The sequence below is a fragment of the Gouania willdenowi genome, chromosome 4 (assembly GCF_900634775.1).
Source record: "Gouania willdenowi chromosome 4, fGouWil2.1, whole genome shotgun sequence".
Lineage (NCBI taxonomy): Eukaryota > Metazoa > Chordata > Actinopteri > Blenniiformes > Gobiesocidae > Gouania > Gouania willdenowi.
In genome coordinates, this window is record NC_041047.1 from 9,183,622 (window position 1) to 9,200,873 (window position 17,252).

The 17,252-nt window shown below is 36.3% G+C and overlaps 1 protein-coding gene across 1 annotated transcript; it reads right to left on the reverse strand.

Moving 5' to 3' along the window:
• Window positions 1–5,251: 5,251 nt before the first annotated feature.
• On the reverse strand, window positions 5,252–14,699 carry ttc22 (tetratricopeptide repeat domain 22). The gene is made up of 8 exons (XM_028444570.1): window positions 14,273–14,699; window positions 12,161–12,461; window positions 9,937–9,992; window positions 9,746–9,861; window positions 8,571–8,689; window positions 7,696–7,857; window positions 7,267–7,419; window positions 5,252–7,184 (listed from the first exon to the last, which is right to left on the reverse strand). The coding sequence occupies exons 1-8, from the start codon at window positions 14,533–14,535 to the stop codon at window positions 6,651–6,653; spliced, it is 1,704 nt and encodes a 567-aa protein (XP_028300371.1). The 5' UTR covers window positions 14,536–14,699; the 3' UTR covers window positions 5,252–6,650.
• Between the last annotated feature and the right edge of the window lie 2,553 nt (window positions 14,700–17,252).

Below are 17,252 nucleotides of genomic sequence, written 5' to 3' on the forward strand. Positions count from 1 at the left end.
TAATCTCAGATTTGATCTCACACACACACACATTAAGGCTGGATAAAGGAAAAAGAGGGACGTGGTTTGTTGTGTAATATCCTGCATAAAAACTACAATGAAAATTGGTATTTATTCATTCTAATAATATTTAATACAGGTTTTTGCATAAAATAAGGGAATTTTCTATATACCTTTAGTTGAATTACTATTTTTTTTTTATGGTTTAATTCACCTTATTTGTGCAAAACTACTGCATAACTTGTGCTCAAGATTTTGGTTTTAAATGCAAACTTTTTTGAGCCCCATCTCTTTAAAGATAAAACTTTAAATAGAATTCAAACATCTGAAATTGCAGCTGAAAATCATTGTAAAATATATGTATGGATCCTTTGTTTGGAGAAAGAAAAAAATAAACCTCTTAGAGCTGTTTCACTACCTCTCAGCCTAAAGATTGAAATGTATTTTCTTAACAAATAGGCCTTTATTTCTTGGCAGTCATAGTTCATAGTCATAGGTAAAAGTGACGTTTGGAAACCATGTGGCATCACCTGCTAGCAGCTCAGTGAGCATGACAAAGGAACTGAGGAAAGCCTGTTTGCTTCAACGCTTTAACCCCCCATTATTCTTGGGGTCAATTTGATCGCATTCAATGTTTATCTTTAAAAAAATTACAGTTGACTTTTTTTTCCTACATATATTGGGTACAACTGATTAAGCATAAAATTATTCTGACGATATTTTTTTTCAATGTGCTTTACGCATATTGCATGCATTGGTGTTCGTCTGAGGTGAATTTGACCTCAAGCTGTTTTAGCTGTTTAAAACTTGTCTGTGTGTGACTGTAATGACGAGGTGACGTTACACATGGACTGTTATAATGTATACATGGTAAATTGTGTGAACAGACTGGCAGTGCTTAATGAAATTAAGAAGACACATTCTGTTGTATTGATTTAATGAATTTGCTTAAATTGACATCATGAGGACAGGTGATGAAGCACATGGTTCAGGCCACAGGGTTTCAGCATTCATCTAGTGATAAAAACAGAAAATACATTTTAAGATAATTGATAAATAACTTAGCAGTGACATGATAGATAAAACCATTAAATATGTTCTCTTATTCTGGGTGTGATTGAAATGCAATATACAGCAATGCTTACCTGTGCATGGTCTCTTCCTCTTTCCTGTGGTGTCCTGGTGAAAGAATTCCCCGGGGGCTGTGGACACCTTTTTATAGTTCCAGGTGGGAGAGACCAAGAGGGACTAAGGAACAGGGGAGCTTGATGTTTAGAAATCAATGTAAATAATTAGTTTAATCATTTAGGGGATCTGAATAAGGGTAATTATATTAATAGAGGGTTATTGTTTATGATGGTGTCTGTTAAGAATTATTTGTGTAAATATTTATGTTGTACTTTTAATATGTAAATCAAATGTCACCCCATGCTTGGTACAGGCTAATTAAGGATGCACCTGTATATAGGGACCTCCATTCTGTTCAGTAGTGGGTTGAGTGGAGATTGAAATGCACTGTGCTTGTGGTGCCAATGGAAAATAAAAAGACAAAAACCTGATGCATCAAAACGCTGGAGCCTGGTTGCCTCATTGATTGCCTCCACTGCTACGGTTGCTCTTTGACAGTGACCTTACATGCCCACACCAGCAGGTGCAGATTTAATACTTTTCAGTTGATAAATGACATCTAACAGCTCTTTCACAGTTAAAGTGACGTAAAGGAGGATTTGTCTGAGGCAGAGGACTTTATAGTGAATAACCCCAAATATGTTACAAAAAATGAAATAAAAACAAGTAAATAAATATGTTTGAGAGTAATTGGGGGGAAGGGTTCATCAACATCAATCAATATGGTTCATTCTGTGAGTCATGAATGTGCCCCCCAAATTTTTTAAGGTAATTAATCAAGCGCTGCAGAAAAGGTCATATCATCACCACCACAGTAAATAGGGTTCATACTCTTGTCGTCATTAATGTTGTCAGTAAATCTGAGAAGATTAAGATGAAAACTATACAAGATAAATTAAATCTAATTTTAAAGTTTGACATGATGGTGGCGCTAGAGAACAGGTCAAGGTTTCATTATCGAGGGGTTATTTATGTATTCAACAAATAAACAAAGTGCCTCACACAAAAATGTGGTCAATGATTTTCTGGCAATGATTTTCTGGAGACAAATATTCCTGCGGTCAGATTGACCCCATGGGTAACATGTGTTAGCCATATTTGAGGATAATAGGAGGGTTAAATAGTAGAACGCGCCATTGGTTTATAAACAGATCCAAAGGGATGTTCTCTACAATCTAATTTCATCATTAAACAGAATAAATCAATAATTTCCACTTGAGTTTGAGGGGGTTTTTTTCTTCACAGGAAGACCATTCACTATCTCTATGGCTCAGCATCAGCATACAGCACAAACACCTTTGATAGATTTTAACACTGGTTTGTTCGGCTGCTTTGAAGATGTCAGCACTTGTAAGCATCCAACTTTTTCCTCCATTCACACTCCAAGGTGGCATCCTCCTGTATAGCTGCATCTTTTCTACATTCTATATTCAGGTTGCTGTGGAGGGATGCTGGTGCTGCCCGTGCCTGGCGTGCACAGTTTCAGGACGATTCGGAGAGAATATATGTCTCCCACTGTGTGATATAATCACCTTAGTGTGTTTCTCAGCCTGTGGGATACCTTTGTTTGTCCCTCCAGCAGGCGTCACTATGACAGCTTCAATGAGAAACAGATATGGTATCAAGGTAAGCCTCATTAAGTCCCACATTAAATCTACCAACTGACAGCAGTAGGCATAAAAAAGGGATATTTTTTTTCCTTCTCCACAGGGTTCACTTTGCGAGGACATCGCAATCAGTTGTTTTTGCACTTGATGCTCTTGGTGTCAAATGCTTCGGGAGTTAAAGGAACGCAGGATACTCGCTGTCCTATTTTTGCTCCCTTTTTTCTGTTGGTCATCAGGCGAACACGGTAAATATTGTTTATTTAATGTTTATGAGTGGTTTAAGTTGTATGTGTGACATTTTATATGGTAATTTGTGTCAAACTGTGAATTCAGTTTTCACGGTGCTCCACCCTTCAATTCTTCTGTGAAGATTAAACCTTTGAGTGGACATCGGTTTGTCGTGTGAACTCTTTGAATGACCGACAGTTATACCTCCTACTTGTATGAGTGTGAAGATTCACTACAGGTTTCATTCACGATTGCACATTAGCAATTCACACCTATTCAAAATAACAGCCAATCTTGATTAACATAATGGGATTAACAGCTACTTCTCGTCGGCTCAGAGAAGGACTTCACGCCTCGTACTGATGTCCACAAGCATTTATTTCTTCATAGCAGTAGAAAATAGTTGTGGAACACTGTGGAAACTATAAATGGGAGAACACATAGGACATGTTATCAACTCTCGCATTAACATATAGTATTTTGGTCACAAATAACATATTTCAAACGTACAACAATACATAAACAAGGTGAAAATCATATTACCGTGTGCGCCGAGTTGACCAGTTGTAGAATAATCTCTTTAAGGGAGAAAAATCTCATTTTTATCACGATACCTTCCGTCCTGACTCTCTCCTTTGCAGGTATTTTCACACTCTTACATCTGGTTCCCTTTCGCGGGTATTTGCACACTTTCATGTCCGGTTCAAACGTCATGTCATGTGACCATCAACAGGTAAATTACTCCTTTTACATCTTAAATAAAATATGAAATAAACTTTTACAACTTAAAGGCTGTGTTACTTAATGCTGTGGACATTATTTTATCATTTTAATACTTAACAAATTAAACTTAAATTAGCATAGTCTGAGCTCTTGTGGTAACTTATAAAACAGCGCCAGCTACTATTAAACCCATTTTTTAGGAGGTACAACTGACGAAGATTCCAGTTGAGCAACTGTACTTGGAAAGTTTTAACAATTACTTTAAAAAATAATTGGAAAATGTTCCTACAGTAGTTCCTTTTTAGGCTGAATTTTGTATTTTTTTTGTTGTTTTTTTTTTTGATAAAATACTATATTTTCTTGTCATTTATTGAAACAGGATTATTTTGTGCTATAGAGGCCATTTTATCACACAATAATTAACTGTCTTTTAGAAAGGAGACCGTGTTTACTTTCTATTGAAGTAATCACATAAAAGTGCATGGTATTGTAAATATTGATTATTATTCATGTTTTCTTTTCTTTTTTTAACATACTAAAATTAAATGTCCAATAGCTCTTATTTAACCATAATAAATTATATTCAGGTCAACTTTCTCAGAGCCTATTTTTCCATTTTCCATTTTTCAAACAATTTTGGAACATTAATTACAACTTAATCTAAATCTAACAAGAACACAACCATGTACATAAGCAATGAAACAAATCAGAAATAAATAACTGGGACACTCAAATTAACACTAAAAAAGACAGTTTTAGAGCAAAATGCACAAAATCCAAATCGTTAACAAATGAGAATAATTCTATTTTAAATATTAAACTTAATACACGTTAAACAACTCATACATTTACCTAATCAATCAAATAATCAGACACAATATACCCCTAAATGATAAATAATAATACATCAATCGTAGTCTTGTACATAATTCATATTGCTGTAAATCAATAGTAAATGTCATCTTTAATTAACTACAATGGCTGATAGTTTGATTTTTAAATGTAAAACTTCTAATTAAAGGAATACTCTTAAATATAAACTTTTGCTTTGACCCAAATAATATGTATATGTTTTTATCTCTTGATGATCTCATGTTTTTGACCCTGACTATCACAAATGTCACACAATGTAATAAAAGAGGACACATGTCCCAGCCATGTGCCAGGCCAGAGGTAGGAGACACCAGATAACACCAGTAATATCATTAATTGATTCAGCAAAGCAAGTTTTGCGTTTAAACAAATTAAAATTGACAGGTTTTTTTTTTTTTTTTTAATACACTTTTCACGGCAATTACATTTACAAAGTAATTTTTCTGAACTCAATTACCATTCAATTATGATTACAACGGCAACAGATTTTTTCCAATAATAATTACGCCATAGTTGCCATTTGTATCCCTATGTCAATGGGTTTCCGAAGGTGATCAATCGCAATTTTGACTGAAGGTTGCCAAAACGGTCATAATAAAACTAACGTAACAAAGAATAGTGTAGTAAATAAACTAAAAAGCAAGGCTCAATTACACCAATTTTGTAGTAGAATTATTTATTTATTTTTTTGACACAAAACATTGTGGATGTGGATTAGCATGTGCTAGCCATCAGTGCAACAAGGACTTAAAGCTCTACTGCTGTTTAATACTATAGCAATGACCTCTACTAATGACATTAGTAGAAGGTGAAAGCAGCAGTTGGAATAAATATTTTAAAGCATAGAAAATTCCTGTTAGTGCAAATTTAGTTAACAATTGTGATATGCCGCCCTCGGCATATTTTTAAAAAGTATGCGTATAAGAGTATGCATTACAATACAGAGATTGTCTAACATCACCTACAAATAATTATCCATACACAAGCCAAACTGAGGAAAGAATTTAACTTGCAAACCAATAAATTAAAATATGGAGAAGTTTTTTGCTGAGGTATTACATAGATTACCACAATTATTATTATCAGCATTATTATCATTACAAAAACAAAATGAAAAACAATTAACTGAAGAAAAAGTCTTATTAACAACAAATAAAAACAATGAAATAAGTATATACAATCTGAGACAGCTGCTCACTTCTTCTCCGGCCATACGTTTACAGCACTAATCATAGACAGCACCAAATGTACTGTGGGGTATCAAATGATCAACTTACGGAGTTACTATAGAATGTAATCACTCATTACTTATTCAAGGAGTATGCCACTTTCATTTTGGCCCCAGTAAGTTGAGGAAGTGTACAGCACTCCCGCTGCAGCCTCTGGGTCTATAGACAGTGACGGCCGGGGGAGTGACGTGGGGAGAAACTCATTGCCAATTGGACGTCGCAACACAGCGTCACTCGAAGTCGCGTCAAAAGTTCAAATGTTTCCACTTTGAGCAACTTCCAGCGTCTCAGAACATGCGAAAAAGTTGCTGGAATTGCGCCAGTCGCATCGCTTGAAGGGAGGTCGCTTGATGTTGTCTCATTTACGATGATTTTGAATGTAATCTAGTCGCCAGAGTCATGGAAGTCGTGTTTGGTGTGAAGGCATCTTAAGGATAAACTTGTGCTGTTTTCACCATAGGTTTGTATTTTTGAAGCCTTCTCACAGTCATTGGTCTTGTATCACTTTGATATGGGAAGGGTAGTTTAAATAAATACTGTATTGTACTTTGTTCAAGTACATATGTAGGACAATACTATATTTTTATAGATCGATTAGCAACCCTTCCTATAACTGTGAGAAGATAGCAAATTGCCAGAACAGCTGCTGTTGTCATGTATTGCTGATCTAATGCTTAGTGGCATCGGAGAGTATAACCAATTAACCTCTTAGGCAGATGGTACAAGTATTTTGGCTTAAACTATAAGACCAGGGTCAATGCTGTCACTGGTATTAGAGTAACTTTGTCAAAAAAGATGACTACATGTTTCCTAATTGCACCAATAATTTATATCAAAACATGATAAAAGTCACACCATAGCTTTATGCGTATGAGTGTGCTCTGGCCAGTCTTTTTTTAGCCAACTGTTTGGGCACCACAGTGTCCAGGAGCCTCTTAACAAGCTCGAGGCGTCCCATCTGGATCAAAACCCGTGACAGCTCTGTAACCTCCTCTGTGTGAGTCCTGTACAGACACCTGAGTTCATCTCTGACTACGTCCTGTGGGTACTTCTCCTCTGCCTTGTGCACCCACAGCTCCAGCTGGTTAATGGCAGGGACGGGGTCCGGTCCGGCCTGGATGAATAAAACCAGCAGGGACTGTAGCAGGCTGCTCAGGGCCGTCGGGTCTTGACTTCCGGGTCTTTCTAACTCCATGGCCATTTTAAAGCAGTCGGCAGCATTCTGCTCCTCGCCCTTCAGAAGGAGGCAGCGTCCTCTGAGTATGTGCAGGTCGGGCAGCATGTCACTCATTTCAAACTGGAGAGCATGTGACAAGCTCACCAAAGCACTGTTTATTGCACTCTCATCCACCAAAAGGGTTTCTTGCAGAGCGTCTACACCCATGTAGTAGTAGACCTATAGAAACCACAGGAATAATCACGCCTTATTAACCCTCTTTGTGATTGGCTCCTCTGCTTACATGCTGGTTTTCTTTTACCTGTGCCATTTCTAAATGAGTCCGTAAACATGGGTGTGCTGCGAGCACTTTGTCCAAGTCCTTCTTGGCCTCAGTTAGATTCTGTCGCTCTGGGAAACCACCAAGGCCATGTTTTGCCTTCTCCAGGTCTCTAATGTACAAAATCATATTGATCTGAAAAGAAAGAACACATACACATCTGTGTCATCAAAGGCTTATCTAATAAATTAGTTATTTGGAGGATATCCAATTATTGGTAGATTTGGTCTATTTTACATGTCCAACAATTGTCTCTATTTTTTTGATCGTGCTTGTCTTTTTGTCAAATTTGGAATACATGCAATCAATTTTGGTTTACTAGTGCAAAAGTGCCCTTTATCAGTGAAGAAAAAAGTAGTACTAGTAAGCCAAAGGGGGCTTGGAAATGTAAATCGAGGCTTGCTGCTGTACCTTCGCTCTGATGCAGTAAGCTTGCCAGTTCAATTCTGGATCTGGCAACACATTTAGCGCCATGTTGCAGAGCCCGGTGGCCATCTCATGTTTGCCAAGTAGATAAAATACTTTGGCCAGGAGGTTCAAGAGGAATGCATCATCACTGGCCATATGTATTGCCTGAAAAAAAAAAAAAAAAAAAAAATATATATATATATATTATACACACTTTTGTTACGAATGCACAAATTAAATAAAAAATGTTTGGGGGGGTCCATAGAACCTTTACCCAAAAAACTAAACTAGATTAAACTTTTTATTAAAAAGAGCCATGGGTGGTGTACTAATGTTATCAATAGCTCCATCGTTCATTTAATTTATCCTATTAAAAGTTTCAGGATACTTATTCAAGGATGCAAGGATACTTTGTCATTCATAACTCAAATAAATATCCTGATTCCTGATCATACCACAGGCTAAATGCTGAGAAACAAAAGTTGTTTATTAAATAAATAATTACATTCTGGAAGCTCGTTTGAGGCAACTGGACATAAAGGTTTAAACACTTTAAGTCTAGTTGTCTTACTAAGCTCATTTATTAGAGCTGGGCATGTCAATTCAAAAGTAAACAGCACCACCTGCTGGCCAATGTTGTTACAGTTTTGAAATAAAGGACGATTCAGGTTTCAATAAAGTTATATTTTTATTTATTTATTTATTGTATACTTTATTGATCTCACAATGGAGAAATTCACTAACCATCCCTGGGGAACAGTTTATATGAAGAAAGGTTTGAATAAATGATGAGGAATCATTGCTCATCACATTTTTTTTTAGATATATTTGATATTTGTTGAGAAACCATAACACTGTGTGTTTTAAGCATTACTTACAGTTCCATAGCAGGACAGTGGATCTGATGCCGAGTAGCCACAGTCGTGTATGGCCATGGGTACAGAGGAAAACGTATCTTTCCTTTCCAACATGATACCTATGTAACACCAGGCAAGAGCTGGCAGGAGAGAAAGAATACAATGTAATGATTTGTTTATAAAGATAATGTCCATTTATTGTTGTAGCAGTTTAAGAACCTTTATTACATTTATTTTCTGTTAATAAATCTAATCCAGGGTTTCCAACCTTGGGGTCAGGACCCCATTTGGGATCACATGACACTGGGAGGTGGTGGCCAGATACCTTCAAGAAACAACTCGAGCATATTTTTGTTCATTTTTACCCTTGTTCTGCAACTACATCCAACATGCCATCTTTTAACCTATTTTTATCCCTTCTTCACCTTTTCTGCACATTTTTTCCACTTTCAAGACACTTGCAGTGCTTTTAAACCCTTCGACCCCACTTTTCCCATCCATAAAGTCAGAAAAATGATGGTCCATTGTTCTATTTATCTTTGGAATGTAATTTAAAAAGTAGGAACAATTTATTTAAACTGGCAAATAATGGGCATGAGAAATCGTGAATGTGGTTAAATTGGAGGAAAAAAAAGCATGGATTTTGGGTCAACATTAAAAGTTGCAAATTAGAGTGGCCAAAAAAACACACAAAAAGTGGTAAAAAGGGTCCAAAGTGTCAATATTGAAACAATTATAGGAACAATTAGTTTATTTATGAATGTGGTTAAATTGGAAAAATGAAGCATGAATTATGTTGAAAAGAGGTTAAAAGTGACAGTAATGGGTCAACATATGCGACATTAGGTGGGAAAAGTGGGGTCGAAGGGTTTAAAAGCCCCAAAAATCTCTCCTCTTTATTCCCCCTTATAGATGTCCCTGTCTCCACATGACTGTTATTCAATGTTCATGTCTGTGCCCTTCAGGTACAGTGGGGGTCCCCAGTCTGTGGAACCTAGTTTTGGGGGTCGCGGGCTGAAAAGGTTGAGAACCACTGATCTAATTCTTACTTTGAAAATGAGTGAATCCTAAATGTATTTAGTTTAATGGAAACACTGAATGCAGCAGTGACACTATGCATATTTGGCTGTAGTTTATTTAGCATACTTATCTTGTGTAAATATGTGATGATGAAGGTGTGTTCTGCATGTTCTCACCTTTGTGCTGAACTTTATCTGATCCCAGCGTTTCTTTCAGAAGCTTCAGTGCCTTGTTGTAGTGTGAGAGCCTGCAGTTTTCAGAGTCCTCCTCAGTCTTTATTAGGTCATCCATTCTGTGCAGGCAAAACACAGTCAGTATTTTCATTCTCCTCTCAATGACTAAAAATCCTCTGCTGTTCGCTCTGTACCTTAAGTATATTGTGGCCATTTTAAAATACCAGCTTTTCTTTTCCTCAACTGGGATCTGAAAAACAGCAGCAGAAGGCAAGGCAAATTTATTTGTATAGCACATTTCATACACAAGGCAACTCAATGTGCTTTACATGATAAAACATTCAATTGTTTGAAATCAATAAGAACATTTAAAATCATCAACAAACACATTACATCAACAACATGACTAAAAATCTCTCTCTCAATCATACGCAGTAGAGAAAAAAAGTGCCTTTAACTTTGATTTAAAAATGCTCACATGTGATGTTGACTTCAGCTCTGCTGGCAGTTTGTTCCACTTCTTTGCAGCATAACAACTAAAAGCAGCATCACCATGTTTACTGTGAACTCTGGGCTCCACTATCTGACCTGTGTCCATAGATCTGAGAGACCTGCTGGGGTCATACCTGACTAACATCTCACTGATGTATTCTGGACCAAACCCATTCACACATTTATACACCAGCAGCAGAACTTTAAAGTCTATTCTGAGGCTGACTGGGAGCCAGTGTAAAGACTTTAAAACTGGAGTAATGTGCTCTGACCTCTTTGTTCTGGTTAAGACCCGAGCTGTAGCGTTCTGAACCAGCTGTAGCTGTTTGATGCTCTTTTGGGGGATTCCTGTCAGAAGACCATTACAATAGTCCAGTCTGCTGGATATAAAAGCATGGACCAGTTTCTCCTGATCTTTCTGAGTCATTAAACCTTTCACTCTGGATATGTTCTTTAGGTGGTAGAAGGCTATTTTTGTGATAGATTTGATCTGACTGCTGAATGTAAAATCTGAGTCAATCAGAACACCAAGGTTTTTGACTTGGTCTTTAGCTTTTAAAGATCGAGACTAAAGATAATTGCTGATAGCAGTCCTCTTTTCCTTGTTACCAAAGACAATCACCTCCATCTTGTCATGGTTTAGTTGAAGGAAGTTTTCACTCATCCAGCAGTTTACTTTTTCTATGTAGTCACACATAGTCATCTGGGTTCAGTGATAGATATAGTTGTGTGTCACCTGCGTAGCTCTGATAATCAACCTTACAGTTCTGTAAAATTTGTCCTAAAGGAAGAATATAAAGGCTAAACAGAAGGGGTCCAAGAACAGAGCCCTGAGGAACCCCACAGGACAATGGTAATCTGTCAGATTCAAAGTTTCCAATGCTTACAAAATAACTTCGCTCCTCCAAGTAGGACTTAAACTATTGCATTACTTTTCCATTTAGTCCAACCCATGTTTGCAATCTGTGCAACAAAATTGTATCATCTACAGTGTCAAATGCAGCTCTTAGATCCAATAGAATGAGAACAGATACTTTTCCAGAATCAGTGTTCAACCTTATGTCATTGATCACTTTGATGAGAACAGTTTCAGTGCTGTGATGAGAACGAAAACCTGACTGAAATTTATCAAATATTTTGTTGAATGTTAAGAAATCACCTTCTCAATGATCTTGGCCATGAATGGAAGGTTGCTGATTGGTCTATAGTTAGCCAGTATAGAGGCATCCAGTGTTCTCTTTTTTAACAGAGAAGAAAGGAGCCAGTATTAGAGAAGAAAGTGACAATTTTTATACAGTTTTTTATTTGAACTAGATTTATATTTGAGAAAGTAAAAGTATAGAAAACAGTTGTTAGAGAATGCATGGGGTTTTAATTTGAATAATAATAATTTATATTTAAGCTCTTTCAGCTTTCTGCCCCATCCTGCACTGTATATCTATTTCTTTGATATTATTGTCTCTACTGTTTTGTATATACTGTATTCTATTTATAATACTGGTGTTTTTCTATTTGATTTGTTTTCCTATTTTTATTATTTTATTTTACTATTCTTTAACTCTATTCTTTAAGTGCTTAACGGGGAATTTGAGGACATTAATTATATACAGTACATGTTTAATCTACATATGACAACAACAAAAAATCCTTTGGATCCTTGGATTATATACTGTATTGGGTTTTTTTTAACTGTGCAAAATCATATTAAAAACAAATACATTTTAAAAATTTGAAAATATAAACATTTCATTTTAATCAGTATTTTTTTTAATTTTATTACATTTCAGGCAACCCAAAAAGGTTGAAAAACACTGTGATAAATGCTAATGGTTACGCAGAAACAAAGAAGGGTTTATACTCATTGTTACCCGCATCTACCTTACACGTGAGCTTGTTTAACAACAGGGCTTTGATTTTAATTCTCACCAAAGTGCCTCCATAATCCAGGGCTCTGGTGTAGAGTGTAATGGCAGCCATCAGTCTCTCCCTCAGGTCCTCTTTGCCATCCAGCTCCACATCATATGGATAAACGTACGCCTGCTCGGCAAGGCAGCGTGCAGCCAGCAGTCTGGTCTCCTCTTGGGACGCCTCCCCACCGTCCACACCCATCAGATAGGACACCCTATCCACACACTCCCCTGCATCCAACTCCATTCCCAGCTTGTCGTAGACGTAGCCCAGGTTGGCCCAAGCGTTCAGGTTCCCTGGGTCTTCTTTACAAATACCTCTGAGAAGAAAAACAATTGAGGAATTCAGAAAGTAGCAGGTACAATCTAAATAAACTTAGCATTTCTATGGTGATATGGTATGGGCAACTGGTGGTCCGCGTGCCACATGCAGCCAAAAGGACAACAAAAATTCACAAAATGACCAAAAAATAGATGAAATAACAACAAATACACACATAATGGCTGTGTTGAAAATGTCATTCTAACGTACTACTCATACCAAGTCTGATTTCAAAATTAGTATGTAGTACGTTCACCACATTAGAGAGTATGAAAATATCTGAATATGCAAGAAATACCCGGTATCGGGACATTTTTTAAGTATGCATGGTGGGCACACTAGTCATACTCAACTGCCCCATGATGCATTGCGAGCTGAATGTAGAATCGTCCTGGGACCGGCTTCAAGTTCAAAATCAAACAACCCCTTTTCAAAATAAAAGCATCTCTTCTTGCTCTTGTAAATAGGCAAGGAAAGGCAAATTTATTTCTATAGTGCATTTCATACACAAGGCAACTCAATGTGCTTTACATGATAAAACATTCAATTGTTTAAAATCAATAAGAACATTTAAAATTATCAGTAAAATCAATTCAAATCATCAACAAACACATTACATCAACAACATGACCAAAAATCTCTCTCTCAATCATACGCAGTAGAGAAAAAAAGTGCCTTTAACTTTGATTTAAAAATGTTCACATTGGATGTTGACTTCAGCTCTGCTGGCAGTTTGTTCCACTTCTTTGCAGCATAACAACTAAAAGCAGCATCACCATGTTTACTGTGAACTCTGGGCTCCACTATCTGACCTGTGTCCATAGATCTGAGAGACCTGCTGGGTTCATACCTGACTAACATGTCACTGATGTATTCTGGACCAAACCCAGTCACAGATTTATACACCAGCAGCAGAACTTTAAAGTCTATTCTGAGGTGACTGGGAGCCAGTGTAAAGACTTTAAAACTGGAGTGATGTGCTCTGACCTCTTTATTCTGGTTAAGACCCGAGCTGTAGGTGCTCTTTTCGGGGATTCCTGTCAGAAGACCATTACAATAATCCACTCTGCGGGAGATAAAAGCATGGACCAGTTTCTCCTGATCTTTCTGAGTCATTAAATGGGCTCTTGTTTTGAAGTTAACTGGATGTTTTGTCAGTAGCATTATGGCGGGTCTCCAAAAAGAACCAAAATATCAGCATAAAATGTGTTGGATCAAATGATCACATGTTGATATTCTACTTGGTCACTTTCTCACCTAAAATGTTTTCAGAATTTTCAAAGGTGGATAATCAACAGAGATATTTAGCCTCAGTGTGCTTCAGGTTTTTGTCATTGTAGGTTTGAAATGCATCTTGAGAAACTTGATAATATACTTCAGTTGGAACAGTCATCATCCTAATCATATTACAGTATATACTCATTGAGTTTGTAGTGTATTGTATGGAGTAAGCCATTTCAAACACAGCCAATGACCCCAAAAACAGACAAAATGGCAGAATAACAGACAAAACACTTTCTTCTTCTTATTGTTCAGATACACAGATTGAGGCCCACACTGTGATAAAATCTCTGCTCTATATGATATGAGATTACTTTAATGTTATAATGGAGTCATTTTTAAGTATTTGCTCATTCTGCATTATTTGAGTTTACTTCAGCCTGAGGCAAAGAAGAAATTTTAGTCTTTGCTGTTCTTTCTTCTTCTTTTTTTTTCACTATTCAAATTTACAGTTAAGTACATCTAATAAAACATGATACTTTTCATGGGCTCCATTTGTTGCATATTTTGAAATCAAAATGTAATTACCTGAATATTTCCTCTGCCTTGTCAAACTGTTCGAGGTGAAAGGCCAGTAGACCCAGAACATTCCTCACAGCGTATTGTAGATATCCAACCTCGGCTTCCAGCTCAGCCTGTAAGCTTTCTTGTTTCAAATAAGTGTTCCGATGTCGTAGTTTCACGGGTCCCACAGGATCACAGTTAAGGTTAAGTTCCAGGTGGAAATGTCCAGGAATGTACTCCATGGTCTCAATTATAGACTCAAGGTCGTCTGTGGTGTGAGGATCCATGGTCACCTCCTCTTCTAACTTTTAAATAAAAGTTCAAACTATTAAAATACGACTACACTACTATAGCTACTTCGTCAAATGTTAGAAAACGCCTGGTTCTCTTCTGTCTTCACTTGCGTAAGGCCCTCATGTTTTCTAAGACAGGTTGAGCAGGTTAAGCTAGGGAGGGACTCCAGTGTGTTACTGTGAGGGATTGCACACCTTTGGAGGCATGTATTTGGAAATCATTTACTCACTTTGGCAATATTTTCGGTACCTGTTCATTGTTATCTGTTCAAGTCAATCTCAGATCTTTTCACTGATAATTGCGTGGTTTTCTCTCCATCCACATCCCAAAACCACAGTCAAACTATTACGTTGTGATCTAGAAAGGAAATATTCACCATCATCCATTCATCCATTCCCTTTTGTATGTGAGTCTGTTAATTAAGCATTAATAAAATAACATAAATCCCAAATTTCAAGTGGAAACTTTGAACATTTTATGAGAGAATGCTTTTAAAAACCGTGTGGTTTGGCCAAAAATTGAGAGAAAATGCCAGATTTGGCAATTCAAAATTGCAGACTTCCTGTTGAATTTAGGTTGTAGGTCCAAATTAACATTTCCTACCGAATGCCATCAAGCTAGTTCAAACCAGGCCTCAAAAATCCAAGTAAAGCGGTGGTACAAGAAGAACAACGAAAAAGCACATTTGGTTTATTTACATTTTAGTTATTTTGTATAAGAAAACAAATTCTAATTATTTGTAGTTGCCAGTTTCTTCTCTGTACTAATTTGTTGTGAAACTAAATCTAAAACCTGTTGAATATTTTTGATCACCGCAGAATTTCTGAATGTTATTATTAGTTTTAGTGTCATTATAAGCCAAGCTGTAGTAGTGTCCGTCAGGTTAAATGAAAAGTAGATCCACATAAAACAAAAGTAGCTGTTGTTTACACAGCAGCAGCAGCATGGAGTTACAATGAGAGTGCACCACACAGTATGGATTTAACACACCACTAGACGTGTCTCTGTGGGCTGAGCTTTTTTCCTCTAATGTACCATGTGGGTGTGCAGGAATCACATAACCTACTGCTCTCCACAGCCATTGCCATGGCAATCATCTTGGATACGAGGCTGATGATTGCTTGGTAACATTACAGTTACAGATGCATGAAGGTGTGCGCTCAAAAAACATGGATTTTATCTGCACATTTTCCCACATACTGTGTTTCAGCATCTGAGGCAGTAATAATGGGTTATTAAAACTTTCATTTTTATTAATTTATTTAGGGAAATAGTTTCCTGGCTTTCTCACCATTCATTAGAAATGGACATAAATCGGTGCCATCACTAGGTGGCGATAGAGAGAAAAATATACTTTTTTCGAATTGTTATTATTGAATGTTATGCACAGTACATTAATGATTCTCTGTAACAGTAAAGATATGTTTATAGAAAATGACATCATAAACAACAGCAATATATTACATTGTACTGTATAACAGAAATAAAAATAAGGTAGATCACATAGGTTAAAAAGGTTACAAAGCAGTCAGAGTTCTACTCTTTCAATAAATCATTTATCAAATTGAATGTGTGAATAGACTAATTATTATTTATTAATTCTATGGATTCTATGTAATATTTAACACTCAACACTGCTGAATGCTGTAAAGTGTGCATGGGTTAGTTGGAATTTAGACTTCTGGATGTGGAATTTGCCAAGTAAAATCATCAGATTAATTGTATGTTGGTTTTTGTTTTTGTATAACTTAATTAAATCTTTTGCTGTCAGATTTACTGTAACTTTCAAATTATTAATCAAAATCCTTCCAGAAAAGTTCAATGACTGGACATTTGTCAAATAAGTGCAGTATATTGTCTTCAGTTGTTTTGCAAGATCACAAATGTCACTTATCTCAACAAACTTTGAAATGTCAGAATCAGTGGAATATATATTTATTTTATATTGCATTTTTTCATCTTGTTTGAAATAGAAAATGTAGAGGCAGAGCACAGTAAATATATTTTGTGAAATAAATGGCTGATGATGTGCTTTGGGATTTTGTTTTAAAGCATTAACACTGATTTAAAGGGCCGAACAAAGCAATGATTACCACCCCCACCGTCTTTTCCCATATGTGTGTAAATTTACTTTTGCTTTTGAACTGTCATTAACCTACATATATGTTAAAACTGCTTATAAAAACATGATCATGTGACCAAAAGGCATCTAACAAACAATATCCAATTTTTTCTATTAATGCTTCTTAAGCCCTGAGTGATCCAAAGTAGATTAGTAATAATGATGTGTCAAATGACAACATGAATACAAGAAAGCCTAAAACCCTTTATATGAAAGCATCTATTATCCTGTTTTGACCTACAGTAGTTTGATACCTGTATGAATTGTGAACCCAATATCGGAGTTCATTGGTTGAATGTATCCGTACGCCTCTAATAATAACCTGTAAATGATGATAAATTTGAAATGTTTTCACTTTGTTTTATTGCAATTTGTTGAAAGTACATTCTAAATATATATATATATTTTTGCAAAAAATAAATTGTAAGAAAAATATAAAATAACATATTTATATATACAACCTCAGATGGAAGTCGTGGAGCACCTTGCTTTTATTGTGATAAGTAGCTTACGTTGTGCGCTTCCTTTACCAGAGATGTATTTTGAAAGTCAAACCGGATGCTGGTGTGGTGCTCTGGTTGACTTTAT